At 43.1% G+C, this 20,043-nt stretch overlaps 2 protein-coding genes across 3 annotated transcripts in view; one reads left to right on the top strand and one right to left on the bottom strand.

Annotated features, from left to right (window-relative positions):
• Nucleotides 1–20,043, top strand: part of BROX (BRO1 domain and CAAX motif containing) — a 493,186-nt gene that overhangs the window by 323,275 nt on the left and 149,868 nt on the right. The gene's annotated exons all lie outside the window — the stretch shown is intronic.
• Nucleotides 5,372–20,043, bottom strand: part of SUSD4 (sushi domain containing 4) — a 118,176-nt gene continuing 103,504 nt past the window's right edge. The window contains exons 5-8 of one of the 2 annotated variants that reach the window (XM_077811928.1): nucleotides 8,505–8,696; nucleotides 7,925–8,069; nucleotides 5,953–6,335; nucleotides 5,372–5,400 (exon numbers count right to left, since the gene is read on the bottom strand). In XM_077811928.1, the coding sequence (XP_077668054.1) occupies nucleotides 5,372–5,400; nucleotides 5,953–6,335; nucleotides 7,925–8,069; nucleotides 8,505–8,696 (749 nt within the window). Of the gene's footprint in view, nucleotides 5,401–5,952; nucleotides 6,336–7,924; nucleotides 8,070–8,504; nucleotides 8,704–20,043 lie in introns of both variants that reach the window. The other variant, XM_077811927.1, reaches the window with a different exon arrangement.

Genomic DNA, 20,043 nt, shown 5'->3' with positions numbered 1-20,043 from the left:
GGAATGATGGTGGTTAGCATCACTATCTTGAATGTCTGTGCCTTCCAGTATTGGTTTAATGCCCTTATAACTAGAATGGGCCTCCAACCTCCCTTTGCCTTGAGGATCAGGAAATAATGAGAGTAAAACCCCTTGCTCCTGAATTGCACTGAGACTGGTTCTGTGGCCCCTAGGCATAACAAATTATATATTTCCTGATGACGTAGGTTCTCGAGAGAAAGGGTTTCTCAGAACTGAAGGGGGATGAAGGAGGAGGGTTGGAATGGGGGCAGGACATGAATTGAATGGTGTAACTCTTTGAAATAATCTCCAGGACCCATCTGTCAGAGGTGATATTCTCCCAACTGCTGTGAAAAAGGGCCAGGCAATTTCTGAAGGGGCGTGACAGGTGTGTAGATGGCAGCTGATGTTGCAAGATATAATTGTTCAGGCCCCCAACCAGCCTGTCAAAAGTGCTTAAGGAGGCGGACTGAGAGGCAGTCACGGATTGGGGTGCGAAATGTTTCTGTTTTTGAGCCCTCGTCCTCTGACGCTGCAGGTCCTAACAGTGCTGAGATGGTGGGTATTGAGGAGGTTGTGACCTATGCTGTGGCTGAGAGGTGTACCTTCTCTTCTGTCTCACAGTACAGATTCCTAGGGAGTGTGATGTGGCCTGGGAATCCTTCAGGATGTGGAGAGAAGTATCTGTCTTCTCCATGAAGAGTTTGGGCCCTTCAAACTGGAAGTCTTCTGCATCTCTTTGGACAACCCAGAAGGGTGTAGCCAAGAAGCCCGCTTCAGTACCACTGTCATGGAGACCGGGCAGGCCGCTGTATCGGCTACATCCAGTGCTGCCTCTAGCACCAGTCTGGCTAATAAATGACCCTCTCTAAGAATGGTCTGGAACTGCTCATTTTGTGTCTCCAGTAAATGTTCCAGAAACGCATTTAGTTTCCCATAATTAATAAAATTGTATTTGGCCATGAGAGTTTGGTAATTCGTGACTCTAAATGGTAATGTTGCCGACAAATATGCCATCCTGCCAAGCCCGATCATATGGGGTCGACTTGGCATGATGTTGCTTGCTTCGTGCATTAACCATGTCCACGATGATGGAGTTTTGTCGCACCTGGTACCAAAGATTTTTTCTGTGCTGCTCTTTTAGAGATGGTACGGTAATTGTCTGTCTCCAGGTGGTGCAGCCCATGTGGCAGAGAGCAGAGCTCACAGCAGAGGCCCCCTTCTGAGTACCATACTTCAGAGCTGCTGGTGCTGTTGGTACCGAGGTGGCTGCACCGGGGAACCCCTCAGGCTGGCCTGGCCAACGACTGGGAGCCCATGTAAGTAAGAGGGGGGTTCTTGATGCAGTGCTAGATAGCCAGGGTGGGGGGGGGGAGAGAACACATGTGCAGGCTCAACGGACAGTGCTACCAAAAATCTCCGACTTTTGCAGGGGCGCAGACACCTACAGCCGAGCACCCATAGGGACACTCCTCAAAGAAGAAATGATTGTCTCTCACCCTCTCTACAACATATATTTTTTCCTGCTTATTTTTCATCTTAGAAATTTCAGGAATGCCAAGTCTGCTCTTTCTTGGTTTTCCTGGAGATCTCAGAAATGTAGGTTGTGAGCTCTTAACCCTTAAATGAAGGAGCTTGCGTGCGGAATCTTTAACCACAATAAGAATACCTTACCCTCCCAATCTGCTTTCACTTGCCAGGTAAGCATAGTATCATCTTACCAGTTCTCCAGTGACCTAACATGTCTTCAAGAAAAAACATAAGACCTGGATTTCTAGGGGGGAATTTTCAAACATGCTCAACACTGCTGCATATAACTCTCTTTACAATTCCACTCCAATGTAAACAATCAGAACAAAATGTTAAGCAAGCAAGCAAGCAACAAAACATCTGGAAAAATCTTTCAGGCTATCTTGTATATCATAAAGAATTAAACGGGGGACAAACTCAATTTTTTTTCTCTTTTGGGCCACATTTAATACAGCACAGCACCACTACCAAAAGACTAACTAGCTGCTTTCACTTATACATGTTTTCTATAGCATTTTCAGGTTTACAAAGAAAAATGGTCCAATAAACCATAACTCTCTATTGATACTTTGAAAGTGTTTTGAGCTAAATTCTTTACTTGAAAAATAAATTTTCAAGTTTGGAACCAGCTGCCCTTTCTGACCACCTCAGCAGGCTGACTGCAATACAACAGACAGAGCAATGGCAGTCTGCGGACAGGCAGACATACATTAACCAGGCAGCTACCACAGTAGGAGTTAATATACAGGAAGTAAGCAATTTCACAAGGATTGAGATTTTGCAAACTGTTAACACAGGGCACTGTGGATAGCAGCAAGAACAGATTTCACTGTATTTTATAGGATAATTGTAATATGGTTAATATTTTGCAAATCTGTGCAACAATACTATAAAACGAAATCATTTAATTAACCTGTGTTCCTGAGGGTCTTCCTTGCTTGATATCACATCACCCACACAGTATATATGCTGGGATGGCAAACTGAACCAGGAATTGGCAATAAAAGCACAGCTGGATATGGTGGGAATGTCCTCATGGCCTGCGCATGGGGGAAATCTCATAGATATTGATACAACTGAGAGAACTCCGTCAAAGCAATTTGCAGCTCTCATTTAAGCAACAATGAAAGATGATACTGTATGCATCTTACCTTTCAACATCATACTTTAGAGATTCTGATCTCAGACTGGGGCAACCAAGATCATAACAATCATTGTCTCAATCTTACACTCTGCTGCCTCTCCCTGTTTGTTGTATTCACCTATTGTCTCATTATATACTTAGACTGTAAGCTCTTCAGGGCAGGGACCATCTCCTCCTTCTATGTTTGTACAGTGCCTGGCACAATAGGGCTCTGATTGATGTCTGGGGCCTCTAGCTGCTCTCACAACACAAATAAATAAATAAATAAATAAATGAACAAAAACAACAGTATAATATGGAGTGACTAATGATAACAGAAATACTCCTGATTTGTTCTACTGCAGTTGAAACTAGACTCTATTGCTATATTGCTTTCTTTCTTTCAACTAGCCCACACAGATAACAATCTCTCTCAGTCAAGACAACAGTGAGTTACTGTTTAAACCAGGGGTCTCCAAACTTTATGAGACGAGGGCCATATTAGATTTTTGAAGGGGCTTCGTGGGCCGAAGCAACTGTGAAAGAAATTAAATATACGCAAAATTGTTAAAAAAACAACACTACTCTACTGTGTCAGAGTTGTATTAAATTCTAAATCAGGTATAAAAGTTAATCGATGCAGGTACTGTAAGTTGGCTCCCCTTTTTGGGTCTGCTGTGCCCCCTGCCTGCTCCCTTCTCCCTGTGCCTGCTAGGCATGCCTGCTCTGCTGAAGAAAATGACAAAGGATTGAAAGTTTGGCTGTACTTCGGTAAGAGAAGCTCCAGGTTCCCATTGTTGGTTGGGACTGTTTGGTTCTATTAGTGCTGTAGTTAAAATTTAACCATTATGAAATTATCCATCTTTTTTACTCCATTTATTGGAGATATAATGAAGCATCTGGCTTGTATTTTTACTCTAAGGCAGGGGTCTGTGCCTGCTCAGCTGCAGGAACGACTCCCCCCTAAGTGGTCTCCCCTTCTGGGGGGACACTGGCACCCACGGCACTCACCCCTCCCCACAGCTCAGACGTGAGCTGCTGCTGGCGGCGGCCCTCCCCCTGCCTGCTCGGCGTGCCTACTCAGCTGTTCGCCGCCTCTCCCCGTTGGTTGGGGGCCGGACAAATGGAAGCCCCGGGCTGGATCCGGCCCATGGGCCGTAGTTTGGAGACCCCTGCTTTAAACCACTGTAAACTTAACATAATGTTCTTATTTCAAGCGTGCAATGCTAGAAATGAGATGGAAAATTTGTTTGGCAAATGAATAGCCAAGTTGAAGCAGGGAGGAATATTCCTTACAAATAATGTATCACATAACCCTCCCAGGAACATACCGTAGATACAGGATTTGTTTGCAGTGGTTAGATTGTGCCCCAGCTCCACATGAGGAGGAGGAGGAGAGAAATGGAGCCACAAGTGGATCATGAGGCATGGTATTCCGTTCTTGCAAAGGAGGAAATCAAATTTCAACAGCACTCTGAGCACTGTGCATTTTCTTTAAAACAATATCACTCTGTCTATTTGTATCCGTGATGAGTGCACTTCAAGCTGACTGCGTTGTCCTTCCTTCCTTTCAAATGTTCCTGCGTGGAAGCTAACATGGTAGCAGAGCACTTAGTTAGTAATAACAAGCTCTATGAAGGTCAACTGGATACAAGCCAGTAAATAAAAAAAAGGACTGAAATACAGGTAATGCCCCTTTAAAAGAAAAAAAAAAGTACTCTGGGTCATTACTGTAGAATACCAGAGTACTACCCCATACAGTAGGGACACTGTAGTGCTTTGGGGATTTGGCCGTAGAATAACCTATGTATATATGTATGGGATGGTGTAAGAAATGGGGAAACAAGACAGTAGTTCAACACCTCCTTCATCATGACCTTGTTATTTTAACACTTTCTAAATCCATTCATAAAATCACAGGGTTTATCAAATCTAATGTATAAGTGCTGCATAAATACAAATATTGATACTTTACCTTGTACATCATATATTATATAAATCCTACTTTACTTTAAAAAAATCTCCAGATCATGTCTTTCCCTTTCTTTTTAATTTTCTTTAAAAGAGTGTGTGTGTATATATATTTATATTTGTTATCATAATGTCAAAATTTATATGAGTCCCATCTCTTCTGTTATGTTTTCTGCAGACAGGGTCTGAAATGATGTTAGGAAGAAAAAACAATGGCTTCCTCTTAAAAGTCTGGTTAATACAGGGTATTCAAAAGGAGATTGTTTTCTTTTTTCAGATTTCAACACTGATTTTTTAAAAAATTATAATAATCCTTCACAAACCAGGGTCCACAGATAGTATAGAGCAGCCTTTGTAAGCAAATCTACACAATCTGACATGCTTTTATGAGGCAGTAAGTACTTGTATCAAAATTCAACAGTGTTTCTACAGAACCATCCAACTTCGTGCAATGCAGAGATACGTTAATTTCAGTTCCAAGAATTCATAGTTCTTTTTCTGCAAATGGTCTCATCAAATCCCCAGGATTCATTTCACAAACCTGCTGTTCAATTGCTGATGCTGTTAACCACACAGTTGATTGAGATGTGCACACAATCTGGTGACATCATCACACGGAAGATCAAAAAATAGGAAAAATACCCTCCCTCCAATCTTTAAATAGTCTTTTTCTCTATCTGTATGTATATATATGTGCATGATTCATTTTGCCCAGTCTGATCATATAATGAACAAAATTTGTGCTGGTTAAGGGTCTTCTTCCATCAATGGAATTTCTAGGGGAAAAAAAAAGAATTATTGGCTTTAGCTTGTAGACTGCATAGGTCAACTTATTTGCCTGCAGAGTGCCATCTCACACCTACCAGTTGATGATATCTGTCATACAAATAATGCATGATGAAAGGCTGTACTTGAGCAAAATATACAATATTATCCCCAGTCTAATCCCTCCTCAAGACCCGCTTCTATTGTGATGCCTGGAATTAGCCAACTAAACCTCCATTCACTCCAAAACAAACAAGGAAAAACTCTCCAAGGAGTGGCTTTGTTGCCACTGTGTGATTTGGGGGTGAAGATTCCTCCCTCTTCCATTCCTGGAGAGCCAACCCCCCTTGCCACAACCCTGGCTAGGGCTTAGCCTGGTGGGGTAGGGGAGATGAGATCCTAAAAGTACTGAAGAATTTGTTTTGAAGAAAGCATAACGAATAACACGTATACTGAAAAAAATTCCTGCTTAATTCCTGCTCTGAAGCACAAGCACATGGATTGTATTTATTGACCATTACCTTTGACACACATCCCATGTAACATATCCAAGCAAAACTTACCATCTGCAATATCGATACTTGGGCTTGTGGATGCAGCCTCCCCAGTGGTGCTATTGATCACCTCAGTTCTATCTGAAATAGGATGCACGCACATTTGGCACACAGAAGATGAATATAAACTTTGGAGAAGTTCGGAGGAGCCTGATATGCTATCACAGCTCTCAAATTCAGCAGGTAATGTGTCTGTCTCTCCTGGGCCAGGATAAGCTGGAGGGTTCTGATCTTCTGCCTGGAAAGCATGCCCCTGGGCTGCAGAAGATGAGTATCCCGGTGCCAAGGCATTCAAACCACTGCTCACAGCTTCATCATAGGAAGGGAGCATGACAGGAACACCATCCACTACCACAAAGTCGGGGTCGCTGGTGGAACTCTCCTGGGCACCTCTACATCAAACAAAGACAGATCATCATGGAGTCTTTGAACATTTCAATAGCATCTTGAAGCAACCGTTTCAAGATGTAATATTTTCTAATCGCATGAAATGGAGCTATACAAGGTCGTTAACATTCACGGGAATATCCGCTTCACAGATCTGCAGAAATCCGCTCAGACTGATAGGTGTGTGCAATTTGTTATGATGAGATAAACAAAGCCAGAACCGAGACATTGTTTAGAGAAGGAAAGGAAAACAGGTCTGAGGCAGCGATAAGGAGCATTCTCTGTTGTCCCATGCAGAGTAAATACCAGGGATATAGAATCCTATAGAATCGGGGTGAATCAATAAGTGTGTGAATCCCTAAAGAGATCAGCACTGGACCTAAAGGGGTAGGGTACTTGCAGCACATGCAAAACTATACTGAGCTGATAATTGCTGGATGACGCAAGCTTTGGGGTTGAGATTTTGAGCTTGCTTTGCCCTCAGTTTGGAATGATGCACATTCCCCAAAACCCCCCGGCACTACTAAGAGGATATTTTCAAGCAAACCACTTTTTTCAGGCTATACAATTTTGGATCTGTTAATCTCAAAAATGTGAATTAGATTACAATGGAGTCCCACCGGGATCCCATGTGTTTTTAGGATATGGGAACATCTGAAAGAGGAAGACAGAAGCCTATTTCAGCAAGTCAGAGGAATACAGGCCAGGACACCTGCCACTGGAGCAGCCTCTTAAATCTAGAGGCTCTCTCACTTGCGTATGTATAATTCAGGTGAACTAGTCCATCACCTACACTGGAACAGGGACAGACTAGTTGACCTAATATATATTTCCCATCTCTCATTCCTATAGATGATGTAAAAAAGAAACACACAGAGAAAGACAGACAGATAAACATGTTGTCTAGCAGTCTAAGCACAGGCCTGGGCCCAGAAACCCTGAACTAAGGTATAACACTAACTCACTTATGTAGACCTGTCTAGTCACTTAACCCACTAACCTTTGTTTTCCCATTTGTAAAGGAAGGGTAATATTTACCTCCCTGTCTTTCAAGGAATAGCATGAGCATTAATAACAGGTAAGTGACGTCTGCACAGTGGTGAGTGAGAGAGAGAGAGAGTGTTAGTTAATGAACATCCTGGAGGGGTTTCAGTGGAGACCTCTATGAAGTTTTAAAACAATATTTCCATTGAGAAAAAACAGTGTTTTTGAAGTTTACGCTACTAAGCCCAATATATTTAAAAGAACCTACTCCCCAACTCCCAAAATGGACATATTAAAATATGTGGCTTCTACCTGTAAGTATATCCGATCAAAGACAATACTCTCAGTATCAGTTTAGCAATTATTATAATCGCACCCAAAGTGAATCTGACAAACTTTGCCTCTCCTCTTTGCCCTAGAAAAGACCAGAACAGTACTATGGAATTCCAGGGGTCCCAACTCCATGGGTTGTCTAGCTATCCCCCCTCCCCCCACATTCCCTCTGTTATTTATTAATCAACGCAAGAAAAGAAGATATTTGCAATGTCATTTTATTTCCTCTCTATTCAGTGAAATAACTAAATTAAAGCCCTCCATCTACAGTACCAACCTTGGAAGGAAATGAGTCTTAAATTTGGTCTGGAACATCCTGGCTAGAATAACCAACAGAAGTACCAGTAGAACGCTGGTAGCAGTAAATGCCACTATTTTCCATGTAGTCAGGAGGGTTTCCTGTGTATTTGGCCAGGTTTGCTCTGTAGCAAAAGGGCAATAAAATAGTTGCATTAGATTATTATTGTTGTTTCATATTTATATTGCAGTAATGCTCAGAGACCCCAATCAGGATCAGGGCCATAGGTTTTGTATAAATACAGAGACAAAATCCCTACTTTCAGGGTCTTCCATGCTATTTTTATTAATGTGTTTATAATCTGGATTTATTTACAAACAAAATAAAGAAGATCTAGCAGACATTTAATATGCACCTTTTAGCATTTGTGGAGCTAGCCGCTGAAAATTCAAGATCATAAAAACTGAAAATAACTACATCTTACTAATGTTTCAAAATGAACCTGTAAAATTTAAAACATGACACAAATGTAGTTTGACAGGCAATGTCAGCCTGTGATTATACTGTTAAAATAAAGGGTAAACTCCCTCAGAAGTTGTGATCTTAGTGCTATTTTTACCTGTTTTGGCACAGTATACTTGAGCTGAGGGAAACCATTCTCCTTTTTGGCAGGTGATGTATTTGTAGTCATTGGTAAGAGTATAACCAGGATCACAATAGAATTCAACGACAGTTCCATGGTTATAACGCTCACAAGGCCGCGGATGGCAAATATAATCTCCATGAATCACCATTGGAGGTAGTGGACAAACTTGGGCAAAAAGAAAAAAAGAGAGTCAACAACAGCAGCAACCATTTCATACAGAGTATCTTCAGCTTATGGATTTGATACAACACTGTACACAGGACCAAATACTGTCCCCCTATATAACTGAACCCCAAACCATATTAAAGCTACTAGAAGCCTGAATTCTGACCATGAATGACCATTGTCACAAGTCTCTGGTGCAGTGTGGGGGAAGGAATGTGATGTCCATAGCTAGGTCAGAAAATGTGTATAAATGTGCAGGCCATACCTCAAGAACTCCTCCCCAGAACTCAGTGGCATTTATCATGATGATGTGGCCTAAGATGTGGTCTTTCTGTGGGACCCTTTTTTTGGGGGGGGAGGAGGGAGGGGGTGATAAAAGTGAAAGGAGGCAAATCTTAATTACAGCAGAAACCTACCACTCTGTAATCCCCCTCTACCCTGAGGTTTTGTGCCAAACACCTTTACTAGGCAGCTGGAATTCAGTCCTAAGGTCCTGTTAATACATATAGCATTAACACTATGAAATAGTTAAAAACAATAATTCCATTCTTAAACAGTTTATGCTACGAAACCAGTTGTTGTAAAGTATACTGTAATAGATACAATACAGGTAATATTGCTAAAGCAATTAAAGCCCCTAAAATATATTATTTTAAAGCCGGTGTCAGAGTCTGATGACTTTACTCGAGTCAAGTAGCACCTCACTTTGTGAGCAGCCCCTTTGATTTCAATCGGCCTGCTCAGGAAGTAAGGATGCAACAGTGATAGAATCTGGCCCTGTATTAATAAAGCAGACTACAAAGGGCTATGCAAATAAGAAAGAATTGCAATATAAACATGCTTTAAAACAGATACTGAAAGAAAAAAATCACTTTGTTGGGTGGACGAATTAAATGAAGGAACATTTTTAGAAAATAGCAGTAGCTAAAGTGTTTGAATGCATTGCTTTTTTGTATAGCAGAGGAAGCCTCTTTACCAAAAATGAGAAATAAGATTAGTTGACCACTGGTTTGGTTACTGTTTCTCAAAGTTGCTGTCATGATTAATAAAATGACTACAATATTGAACTGAGCATTCTGAGAGCCTAAAGCGTCTGAATTAGCTAAAAGGGTCAATTTATTTCCCTTCAGAGGAAATAACCAACAGGATCAGTGCCCCATGAACAGGCTGTTGTGTTAATTTCATGCATTTGCGATGCAGTAAAGACTCACTGCATAGATTTAAATAATGAAAATGGCATTTCTCTAAAACAGAATCTCCACTGAAATCACAATTCAGTTGCTTCTCTCTGTGAATCTTGTTACATGAATAATGGATTTAAACGCTTAAACAAAAAAAGAAAGAAAGCCCACAAAGAGACATTAAAGGAACTTCAAGAGCGGCTGATTACAATGCGCAGCACTGTCTACTCCCCATACCCTGAAGACAAGCTTTGTTTGCATTTTCGCTAGCAAGGCTTAATAATAATGTGAAACCCAGAACAAGTGATTCACACCAAAGGCAATACTTTGCATACTTTCCAAAGTGGACTAAACCTAGGGGAAGCAGGAATGTTTATTAGGAACTTCAGAAAAGGTCTGAAGAGCTCTCTCTTCTTCTGCCTAAAACAATTCTTCTAAGTGTGGCTCAAAGGAGGGACACCAAGATGGCAAGGGAAGATGCCTATTATCTATGTCATGGACAATCTCACTACACCAATCTATGAAAGCAACAATCCCAGTCCACTACCATGAGACATGGTATGTTTTATTACATACATTTATTGCCATCTTCCGATAGTCCCCTGCTACCTAAACTTCTTTACAGCTGGTTTCAAAGCAAGCTTTGCAAGCTGTAACAGGCTGCCAGAGATATGTGAATATAAAGCACTGCTCCAGCAATGTGCAAAATAAAAAGCTTCTCATCACAGGGATCAACTGCTTTGAGAAGAAAATTTCTAATCTAAAGTAATGACACCTGCTGCCTCTCCTGGTGCTCAGAATCCCCAGTCCATGACATTAAGGGCTGCATCAATCTTCTGAATGCAGGAGCACAACACTGGCCTTCTAGCGTTCTGTGTTGGCCCAGTAACCAAGCAGTTTTCAACAGCAAGATTAAAAAGAGTACATTGCTGGCTCAACTCAGCTATGATACTGTCACTGCCTGCTTATATTGGAGACATATTTTATTAAATCCTGAAAACAGGAGCATTAATCTTAGTGTGTTCTATTTTCCTAATGATAAAATTGAAGCTGGTATCACATCCATTGTAAACATCCTCCACGTTTCAAGGGAAACTCATATTGCTGCTGCCCGAGAGCTTTTGTAAACAATCCTCTTTTTATCTTTGTGGAAAATGTGTCTTGGGTAATAAATGAAACGAAATGAACCTGTTTTAAACACTCTTGCCTGCCAATGGCTCTTTTTATTAAAATACTTATTATGGGCAACAGATGGGGAAAGAGTGGAGCAGAAAATGAGCAAGTTAAACTTAATTTAGGCGGTACTCTATTCTTATTTCAGTTACCCAAGAGAATAAGGGCTTTTTCCTCACTTCAGGCATGTCTCACTAATGAATTTTATGCTAATCCAGTCTAAAGAATCTTCAATGCACTTCAAAATTTGCATAGAACACAGGCCTATGGTTATATTTAAGTCTGTAAAAAAGATATTGATACTTGTAATCCAGGGGTAATTAATTACTTTTGTCAAGGTCCAAATTTCTTGGTCAAGGTATAGTCAAGGTCCAGACTCCAGAGAAAAGAATATAAAAACAACAACAACAACAATGATAAGTAAATAGAAAGATTTTGTGGTCCGTTCAAAAGCATCCGGTGGTCTGGATTTGCCCACGGTCCACCTATTGACTACCCCTGGTGTAATCAATAACCTTCAGATTTATAAGAAGAAAAGGAGTACTTGTGGCACTTTAGAGACTAACCAATTTATTTGGGCATAAGCTTTCGTGAGCTACAGCTCACTTCATTGGATGCATTCAGTGGAAAATTTAAATTTAAATCTCCCCATTGTATTTTCCACTGAATGCACCTGACGAAGTGAGCTGTAGCTCACGAAAGCTTATGCTCAAATAAATTGGTTAGTCTCTAAGGTGCCACAAGTAACTCCTTTTTTTTTTGCGGATACAGACTAACATGGCTGCTACTCTGAAACCCTTCAGATTTATAAAGTCTTTATCAAATCAAAGCAAGCAAACTACTTTACAAGCAACCCCTTTCAATCAATTAGTTATGGAGTACGGAGCAGCCTGTCATGCTCCCAGTTCTCTCCACAAGCCACCTTGTATAAAAAATAACTAAAAGCTTCATCCAAGTCAATGGAAAGATTCCCAGGAACTACAAATGTGCATTAGAGCAGGCCCTAAAACAGCATGATTTTTAAGGATCTGACCATGGAAGCTGCTGAACACACTTGCCTCCCAATGAAGAGAGATCTGAATGCAGCAGGAGGCACTAGACACCTCACAGGATTGGGCCCTAAATTTCTGACACCTTAATTATAATTAAAACACTATGAAACTCTTCAGCTATTCAAATTCTGTTTCTTGTAGGCTCTCATGTGTGTTAGAAACTAGTACAGTATATCACACTGGTGTTCTACAGATTAAACAGACACTAACAGATCAAATATGGTCCCAAATGTAGGTTACCAAACTGAAGACAAATAGCAATGTTTCCATGAAACTAAAACGAAAAATTCCATTGCACATTAAAAAAAACACGAAAACAAACAAAAACCCGTTACCGCTATGTTTGTAATCCACAGACTGAAGCCTTGGGACTAGTGTAGGAGAGATCCAACAAAATGAAATTGGCCATAAACTGATTACAACAAACAAAAGTGAAGCTGACAAGCCTTTTTCATGGTCCAAGCTCAGAGAAATGTGAAAAGTAAATAAAGAACATAGAGAGACAAGCAATTCCACTTCAAAACTTCTTTCAGCTTTACTAATCTATGACATTATTTGTTACATATGTGAAGAATCTTTTTACATTATGACTTTTAAAATGTGACAGAACTCTATCTGTAGATTCATTATTTTCAGCACTTCATAATGCTTTTTCAGACTTTATTTCAGTAATTACCCCCTATAACCTGGAGAATCTAAAATCACCTTCTTTTCTCAAAATGAGAGTTAAAAAGAGACAGTTTGAGTTCTTAACTCTTAACTTTAAAGCTTTTCAGTGGCATGTGTGTGATTCATGTCTTATCTTCTGCTGATTTTGAAATGTGTGACACTGGGTAGCCAAGATCAAATGAGTCGTGTTCCCCTATATTTTTCTGTTTCCTGAGAATGCAGGTGTTATGGGCAATGGCCACAGATTGTAGCAGGCTCATCATTAGGCTGGGTGTTTTGCAGCTGTGCATTCCAGATGAAAAGCAAAATGGTTAACCAGAAATAAACCACCCTTTCCTCCTGACAATAGAAACAAAAACTACGTCTGTCTAGCAAAACAAATCCCTCCTGGGATACTCAAGACTACAGTTGGTCAATGAAATTAAGGAAGCTCAGTGTGGTGTGATGGGCTTCTGCAAGTTTTCTTAATGACAGCAGGAGCTAAGGGCTCTAGTCTGAGATATGCTGAGTGCCCCCAACTCCCATTGATTTCAATGAGGGTGTTCAGCAACTCATAGGAAGTACTTAAAGACCAGAGGCACGGAGTTTCTGGTTTCCCTGGGGGGTGCTCAACCCCCGCTCCAGGCTCTGTCCCCACTCCACTCCTTCCCCCAAGACCCCACCCCTGCCCTGCCTCTTCCCACCCCTACTCCATCCCCACCCTACCCCTCCCCTGAGTGCGCCCCACCCTCACTCAAGCCTCTTCCTGCCCCCGCTCCTTCCCCTCCAGTGCCTCCTGCACGCCGCTGAGCATCATTGGTGGATGGGAGGCACTGGGATGGGGGTGGGGGAGGAGCTGATCCGTGCGGCCCAATGGTGGGCAGAAGGTGCTGGGGGGAGAAGGAGGAGCTGATTGGCTAAGCAACCACTATTTTTTTCCCCTTGGTGCTCCAGCCCCAGAACACCCACGGGAGTTGGCATCTATGCTTGAGACTCATACACTGGCTCTGGGCAGAGCACCCCTTTAAGAAAGAGGGCAGAATATATCCCACTTTAAAGTGTACACAAAAACCATGCCTGCTCTCAACTGCGGAGTTTTCCTCAGGTGCCAGGTTCCCAAGCTTTGCTTATCAATGACAATCTTTCGTAGCTCAGTTCTGCAACCAAGCAATGCCAAAAATCTTCTATCGTTTTGTTTTTTTCAGGAACCTAGTCCCTTGAATGCAGATGAAGGTACACCAAAATAATGAGTCACAATTTAATTGGTCCATACACGCTAATTAGTTTGCCCTTGTGTTTGAATGCCACTCTGTGTGTGGTGTCGCGGGAGGCTGTTGAACAATCGCTTCAACTGAGCAAAGGTCCTCAATTCTCAGCAAGGCTAATGGTTCCTATATGAGTGATACAAGCATCAGAAGTCAGTCAAGACAGGCCAGAATTGTGTCCCTCTCCTTGTTCGTCTGACTCAGTTATTTTGGTTTATAACGTATCAAAGATGGATGTACATCCAAGCTGAACAACTAGAACCAAATTCATTTTCTGAAGCTCACTGTAAAATACCCAGGGCTAGATTCTGTGCTGCGTTTCCTGGGAGAGACAGTGCAGAAGGCCCAGGGAAAGGAGGCAAGGGTGGTTGCTCCACCTTATGGCAGCCTCTACAGATGCCCCTGGGCTGCTCTGCCATTCAGAATCCTCATAGCATTCTGCACCCCTCCCCCCCACCTCAGGGCCTTCCAAGGAGCAGCTGCAGCATGGGGCCACTTACAGCTTAGACCAGAGGGGGGCATGACCCTCCTGCCCGGCCCCTGAGCTCCTGGCCCCGGAAGCTAGCCCCCGGCCCCTCCCCTGCTGTTCCCCCTCCCCCGCAGCCTCAGCTCACTGCGCTGTCGGCGCAATGCTCTGGGCGGCAGGGCTGTGAGCTCTTGCTGGAGCAGCGTAGTTGCAGAGCCGTGGCCTGACCCGGTGCTCTGAGCTGCGCGGTGGCGGGGCTGGCTCCAGCCGGGTGACGCGGCTGCCTGTCCTGGCGCTCTGGGCAGCCCGGCTGTAGCGCCGCCAGCCATTGGTGCTCCAAGCAGCACAGTAAGGGGGCAGGGAGCGGGGGTGGGGGGGTTGGATAGAGGGCAGGGGAGTTTGGGGTGGTGGTCAGGGCGTGGGGGTGTGGATAGGGGTCTGGGCGGTCAAAGGGCAGGGAACAGGGGGGTTGAATGGGAGCAGGGGTCCCTGGGGGGCAGTCAGGAAGGAGGGGGGGTGTTGGATGGTGTGGCGGGGTGCAGTCAGGGGCAGGGATTCTGGGGGCAGTCAGGAATGAGAAGAGGGGTTGGATGGGGCAATGGGGGACAGTCAGGGGCGGGATGTCCGGGTGTGGTCGGGGGACAAGGAGGAGGGTCCAGGCCATGCCTGGCTGTTTGGGGAGGTACAGCCTCCCATAACCAGCCCTCCATACAATTTCGGAAACCCGATGTGGCCCTCAGGCCAAAAAGTTTGCCCACCCCGGCTTAGACGCTACAGAAGTTGATGGTATTCACTCAGAACAGCTTCCTACTCATTGTGGACAAGCGGATTTGCCCACAGGATGTTAACCTATTCCTATGTTTTTGGCATTGCTAACTTCAGGAGGGATTCTGGGCATTCACATAACTCCAAGTAACCTTAAATGGGGAAGCAAGAGAGATGTAGTGTTACGCTTTTTAAAGTTACAGACTGGAAGCTGACGTGTTACAATTAACAGAACACAACAATGTAGTTCCTTAAACTGCAGGGGTCAGAGTTTTGTGGGCATGATCACACAGTTATTTTTCATCCTGGATGGTATGCTTAGTCTTTGGGCTACTGCTAAATGGTAGGAAAATTATTCAAGCTTTGCCTTGACTTTCACACTCAAGACTGACAAAAAGAGCACTATTATCTGTTGATCCAGGGCATTTCAGAAGCCCATCTCCTGCCTTCGAATCAGAATCTGAATCAAATAACATGTTTTTCCTCTCGTTAGCAGCCTGGCTCCTGTGTTAGACTACCAGCTGCTTTTCTGTCTGTGCTAGGTTACCTTCTGAACATCCCTGTGCATGGCCTGATTTTTAATGTTTCATATGGGGCACATCATCAAAACGTAGGTGCTTTTAACAAAAATAGCATTTGTTCTAGATGTGCTGTGCATCCCTGCTTTTTTTTTTTTTTTTAAAGGTTGAAAAAGAATTAAGATCAGTCTTTATAACGAGGCCAGTGCAAGGAAAAGCTGCAGTGGGCAAAGAGCAGGGAAAGCACTTTTTCGCATTTCGCTTAGATAATAATGGAGATCTGAAACATCCTGGCATGCCTGCAAAGTGCGTACCATCTGTGCACAAACCAGGAGAGAGAAGAACCGTTCCTGCCCCTCCTGTTTGTCATGCTCATACACACTGTGCTACACCAACAAGCTGGATACCTGAAATCCAGCCATCTGCATTTCTTCCCTTCCACGAGCAGTCTTAGTCTTCCCCAGTGCACGGGAAAGGCAACCAGACTTCATGTTAACTAAATTGACGTTAAGATGCTACTCTACTACTGTATTGTCAGCAAAACTCCTTCCCTCTCTCTAATTAATGTGAAGCAGATGGCAACAGAAAAACAAGGTGATTTTCACATTTGTTCCACAGTGACCAGATAATCACTATTTATTTTATCGTGAAGGAGGCACACAGAAAACCTCAGTCTCCTAAACATATGTTCCATTACCTTCCCCAAGGCTTATCATCCTGTCATAGGCTTTGGAAACCAAGGAGGAAGAGCATTACTTACCTTCCAGATTGGTCCACATTACCAGAGTGTAATGGAAGTTATTAGTTCCCCATTCACAGGAAATGAGAGCGGGCTATTCAATACAGAGACTTCCTCTAATCTACCATCCTGAAAGAGGGACTCTAACCTCCCTGAGAGGAGCATTTGAGAGGCAATGTGCTAATCTTTCCCATCTTCTTCATCCTGGCCCACTAATTCTCTCTCTAATGATACTCCCCAGCAGACAAGAAGCAGGTGGCCCCTTTAAAGGTTAGTGTTAGCAATACCCCGGCTGGCCACTAGAGAGGAGACTTGAGCCAGGAGATCTAGTCATTTTTCACCAGGATACTCAGAACCATTATTGCCAGTGTGAAGTTTTGCCCCATCCCAGCCACCCTGCATATCAGACTTCAATGTAGGGGTGGATTGGCTCTAGTGAGAGTAGAGTGCAGCTGCTCCAAAGAGGCATTCACTCAAGAGAGGGCAGGTGGGAGGGGGGGAGCAGTGCCGATACAATCTGCCCAGGAGTGATGCTGAAGGAGCCTCTCTCTCCCGGGTGGCCTGACCCAATTACTCCAGAATGGCGCCACCCACTTTTGGTTGGCTCCAGGATGCCGGTAGAGCAAAGTGTCTCTTAAATATTGACTCAAAGGCGATTACCCCACATCACAGTGTAAACATCTGCACAATTTGAAAAATAAGGTTTTAAAAGTAACCTATAAAGGAAACAAAATATGATGTTTGTGCCCATTTCTGCTTCTTTATGAATATTGCCACTAAAAAACATTTCACTAACAACAGTGCCACCTCCACTCAGTCAAACGCCCAGTGAAGGGATCGTTCTTTAACAAATGTGCACAATCCAGTATCTAGTCTATCTGACAGACTCGGCTACTCCACAAATAACTACCATGCACTCCAACATGTGCCACACACACACACACAGAGTATTACTCACACTTGCACTACAACACAAAGCCTTAACTCCAAGCTAATATTCCCCTATTATAACATATCGCTACAGAAATCACTGCAGTGCCTATATCTTCATATTTAATGGAAGGGGCATAGGTGTCGGAATCTTTCATAAAGAGCCTTTTTTCTTCTAAGAATTTGTCAGGAGTATGTGGTAACAAGAAAAAAAAAAATAAAACAGCCAGTTACTTCAATTTTAGTCTTTAGTCTCATGATATCATTCAACCAGTTCTCCACAAAGACTTCTGGAGAAAAAATCAGTAGCCAAGAAATATGTCTAATGCAAAAACAAGCACAAAAAAATATCTTTTTTCAGAGCTGGAAAGGGGAGGAATGGAAATTCTTTATGCAGTATAAATAAGCAAAAAAGTGCACTATTTCTATTATTTTGCATCACTTAAGTTATAGGATCATGAAAATCATAGAATCATAGAATATCAGGGTTTGAAGGGACCTCAAGAGGTCATCTACTCCAACACCCTGCTCAAAGAAGGGCTAATCCCGAACTAAATCATCCCAGCCAGGGCTTTGTCAAGCCTCTCCTTAAAAACCTAAGGAAGGAGATTCCACCACCTCCCTAGGTAACCCATTCCAGTGCTTCACCATCCTCCTAGTGAAAAAGTTTTTCCTAATATCCAACCTAAACCTCCCCCACTGCAACTTGAGACCATTACTCCTTGTTCGGTCATCTGGTACCACTGAGAACTGTCTATATCCATCCGCTTTGGAAACCCCTTTCAGGTAGTTGAAAGCAGCTATCAAATCCCCCCTCATTTCTTCTCTTCCGCAGACTAAACAATCCCAGTTCCCTCAGCCTCTCTTCATAAGTCATGTGCACCAGCCCCCTAATCATTTCTGTTGCCCTCCGCTGGACTCTTTCCAATTTTTCCACATCCTTCTTATAGTGTGGGGCCCAAAACTGGACACAGTACTCCAGATGAGGCCTCACCAATGCTGAATGGAGGGGAATGATCACGTCTCTCAATCTGCTGGCAGTGCTCCTACTTATACAGCCCAAAATACCGTTAACTTCTTGGCAACAGGGGCACACTGTTGACTCATATCCAGCTTTTTGTCCACTGTAAACCCCTAGGATCTTTTCTGTAGAACTGCTGCTTATCCACTTGGTCCCTAGTCTGTAGCAGTGCATGGGATTCTTCTGTCTTAAGTGCAGGACTCTCACTTGTTGAACCTCATCAGATTTCTGTTGGCCCAATCCTCTAATTTGTCTAGGTCCCTTTGTATCCTATCCCTACCCTCCAGCGTATCTACCACTCCTCCCAGTTTAGTGTCATCTGCAAACTTGCTGAGGGTGCAATCCACACCATCCTCCAGATCATTTATGAAGATATTGAACAAAACCGGCCCCAGGACCAACACTTGGGGCACTCCACTTGATTTAATTAATTAAATTTAAAACATCTTTCATTCTCACCTGCAAAATAAAAATATCTCAAATTATATACAAGTCCCTCCTCAACTCACTACATAGTCTGACACTGGTAGGAGAGCAGATTTATTCTCAGACTCAGCTGGTCTGCAACTTGTTGAGAGCTGGAGAACAGAGGAAACCGCAGGCCCAGTTGCTTAAAAAACAAGTACTATAAAACCACAATGATCTAGAACAGCTTCATAAACCATAATTTACTTCTAATCAGTCTCTCATGAAACAGGATTAGAGCAGGAAGCTTTATTAAAGTTCCTATTAATCATGACAATAAATTAACAATTTCCTATTTGCAAATGGAAAACACTGCCAGGGTCACAAAAAGAGTCTCTACTAAGAGTAGGCATTCCAGATGCAAAGTGGGGCTCATTTGCATTCCAGTACCCAGAATGCATTTCCAGTGTACACACAGCTGTGTAGCTGTGTATTAGCTATAACGGGACAAACTGAAAAGTTCTTGTGCCTCTGGAATTCGTGCTTTGACACTGAAGAGATGCTTTCAAGGAATTTTTCAGATTGTCCCTCCCCGACAGAGCAAAAACAACACTGAATCAAACTAATCCCTAACAACAAATAAATCACCACGAACAGTAAAGGCTATAGCATAAAGACTTCAGATACAACTTAAAGTGACAGAGGTATGAGGCGATCACACTGTTCATGGGAAGCAGTTAACAGGCACAAAGAAGAATCTTGCAGAGGGTATGATGGCGTCTCCATCCCATACAAGGCCTGAGCAGGTTAAAAAGGGCCAATTAACCTGAAAGGCTGCACCTAGAGGAGAGCCAGGGACTGATGAAGCCCACTTAGGGGAGGAGCTGGGCAAGGCTCATAAAGAAAGAGGATGGCAGGGGGAGGCTCTGCAGTCACTACCTGCAGGGGAGGGGAGTTGGCAGAAGACAAAGGAGAAGGTCTAGGAAGAGAATAAACCCTGGAATCCTCCCTTGGACTATAGACTCTGGCAAGAACCCGAAAGGGGGTGAAATAGCCACAAGGAGTAGAGGAAGCTTCACTGGTAACCCCTGGGAGCCAGAGTTGGAAAAGAAAAGTAGGAAAGAGCCCAGGGAAACAGCAACAAGTCGGAGCAGGAGCAGACAGTGGTTGCTGGGCATAGAGTC

This window comes from Eretmochelys imbricata, chromosome 3 (genome assembly GCF_965152235.1).
Source record: "Eretmochelys imbricata isolate rEreImb1 chromosome 3, rEreImb1.hap1, whole genome shotgun sequence".
NCBI lineage: Eukaryota > Metazoa > Chordata > Testudines > Cheloniidae > Eretmochelys > Eretmochelys imbricata.
The sequence above is the reverse complement of the archived record's forward strand: the minus strand, read 5'-3'. Positions and strand labels throughout refer to the sequence as shown.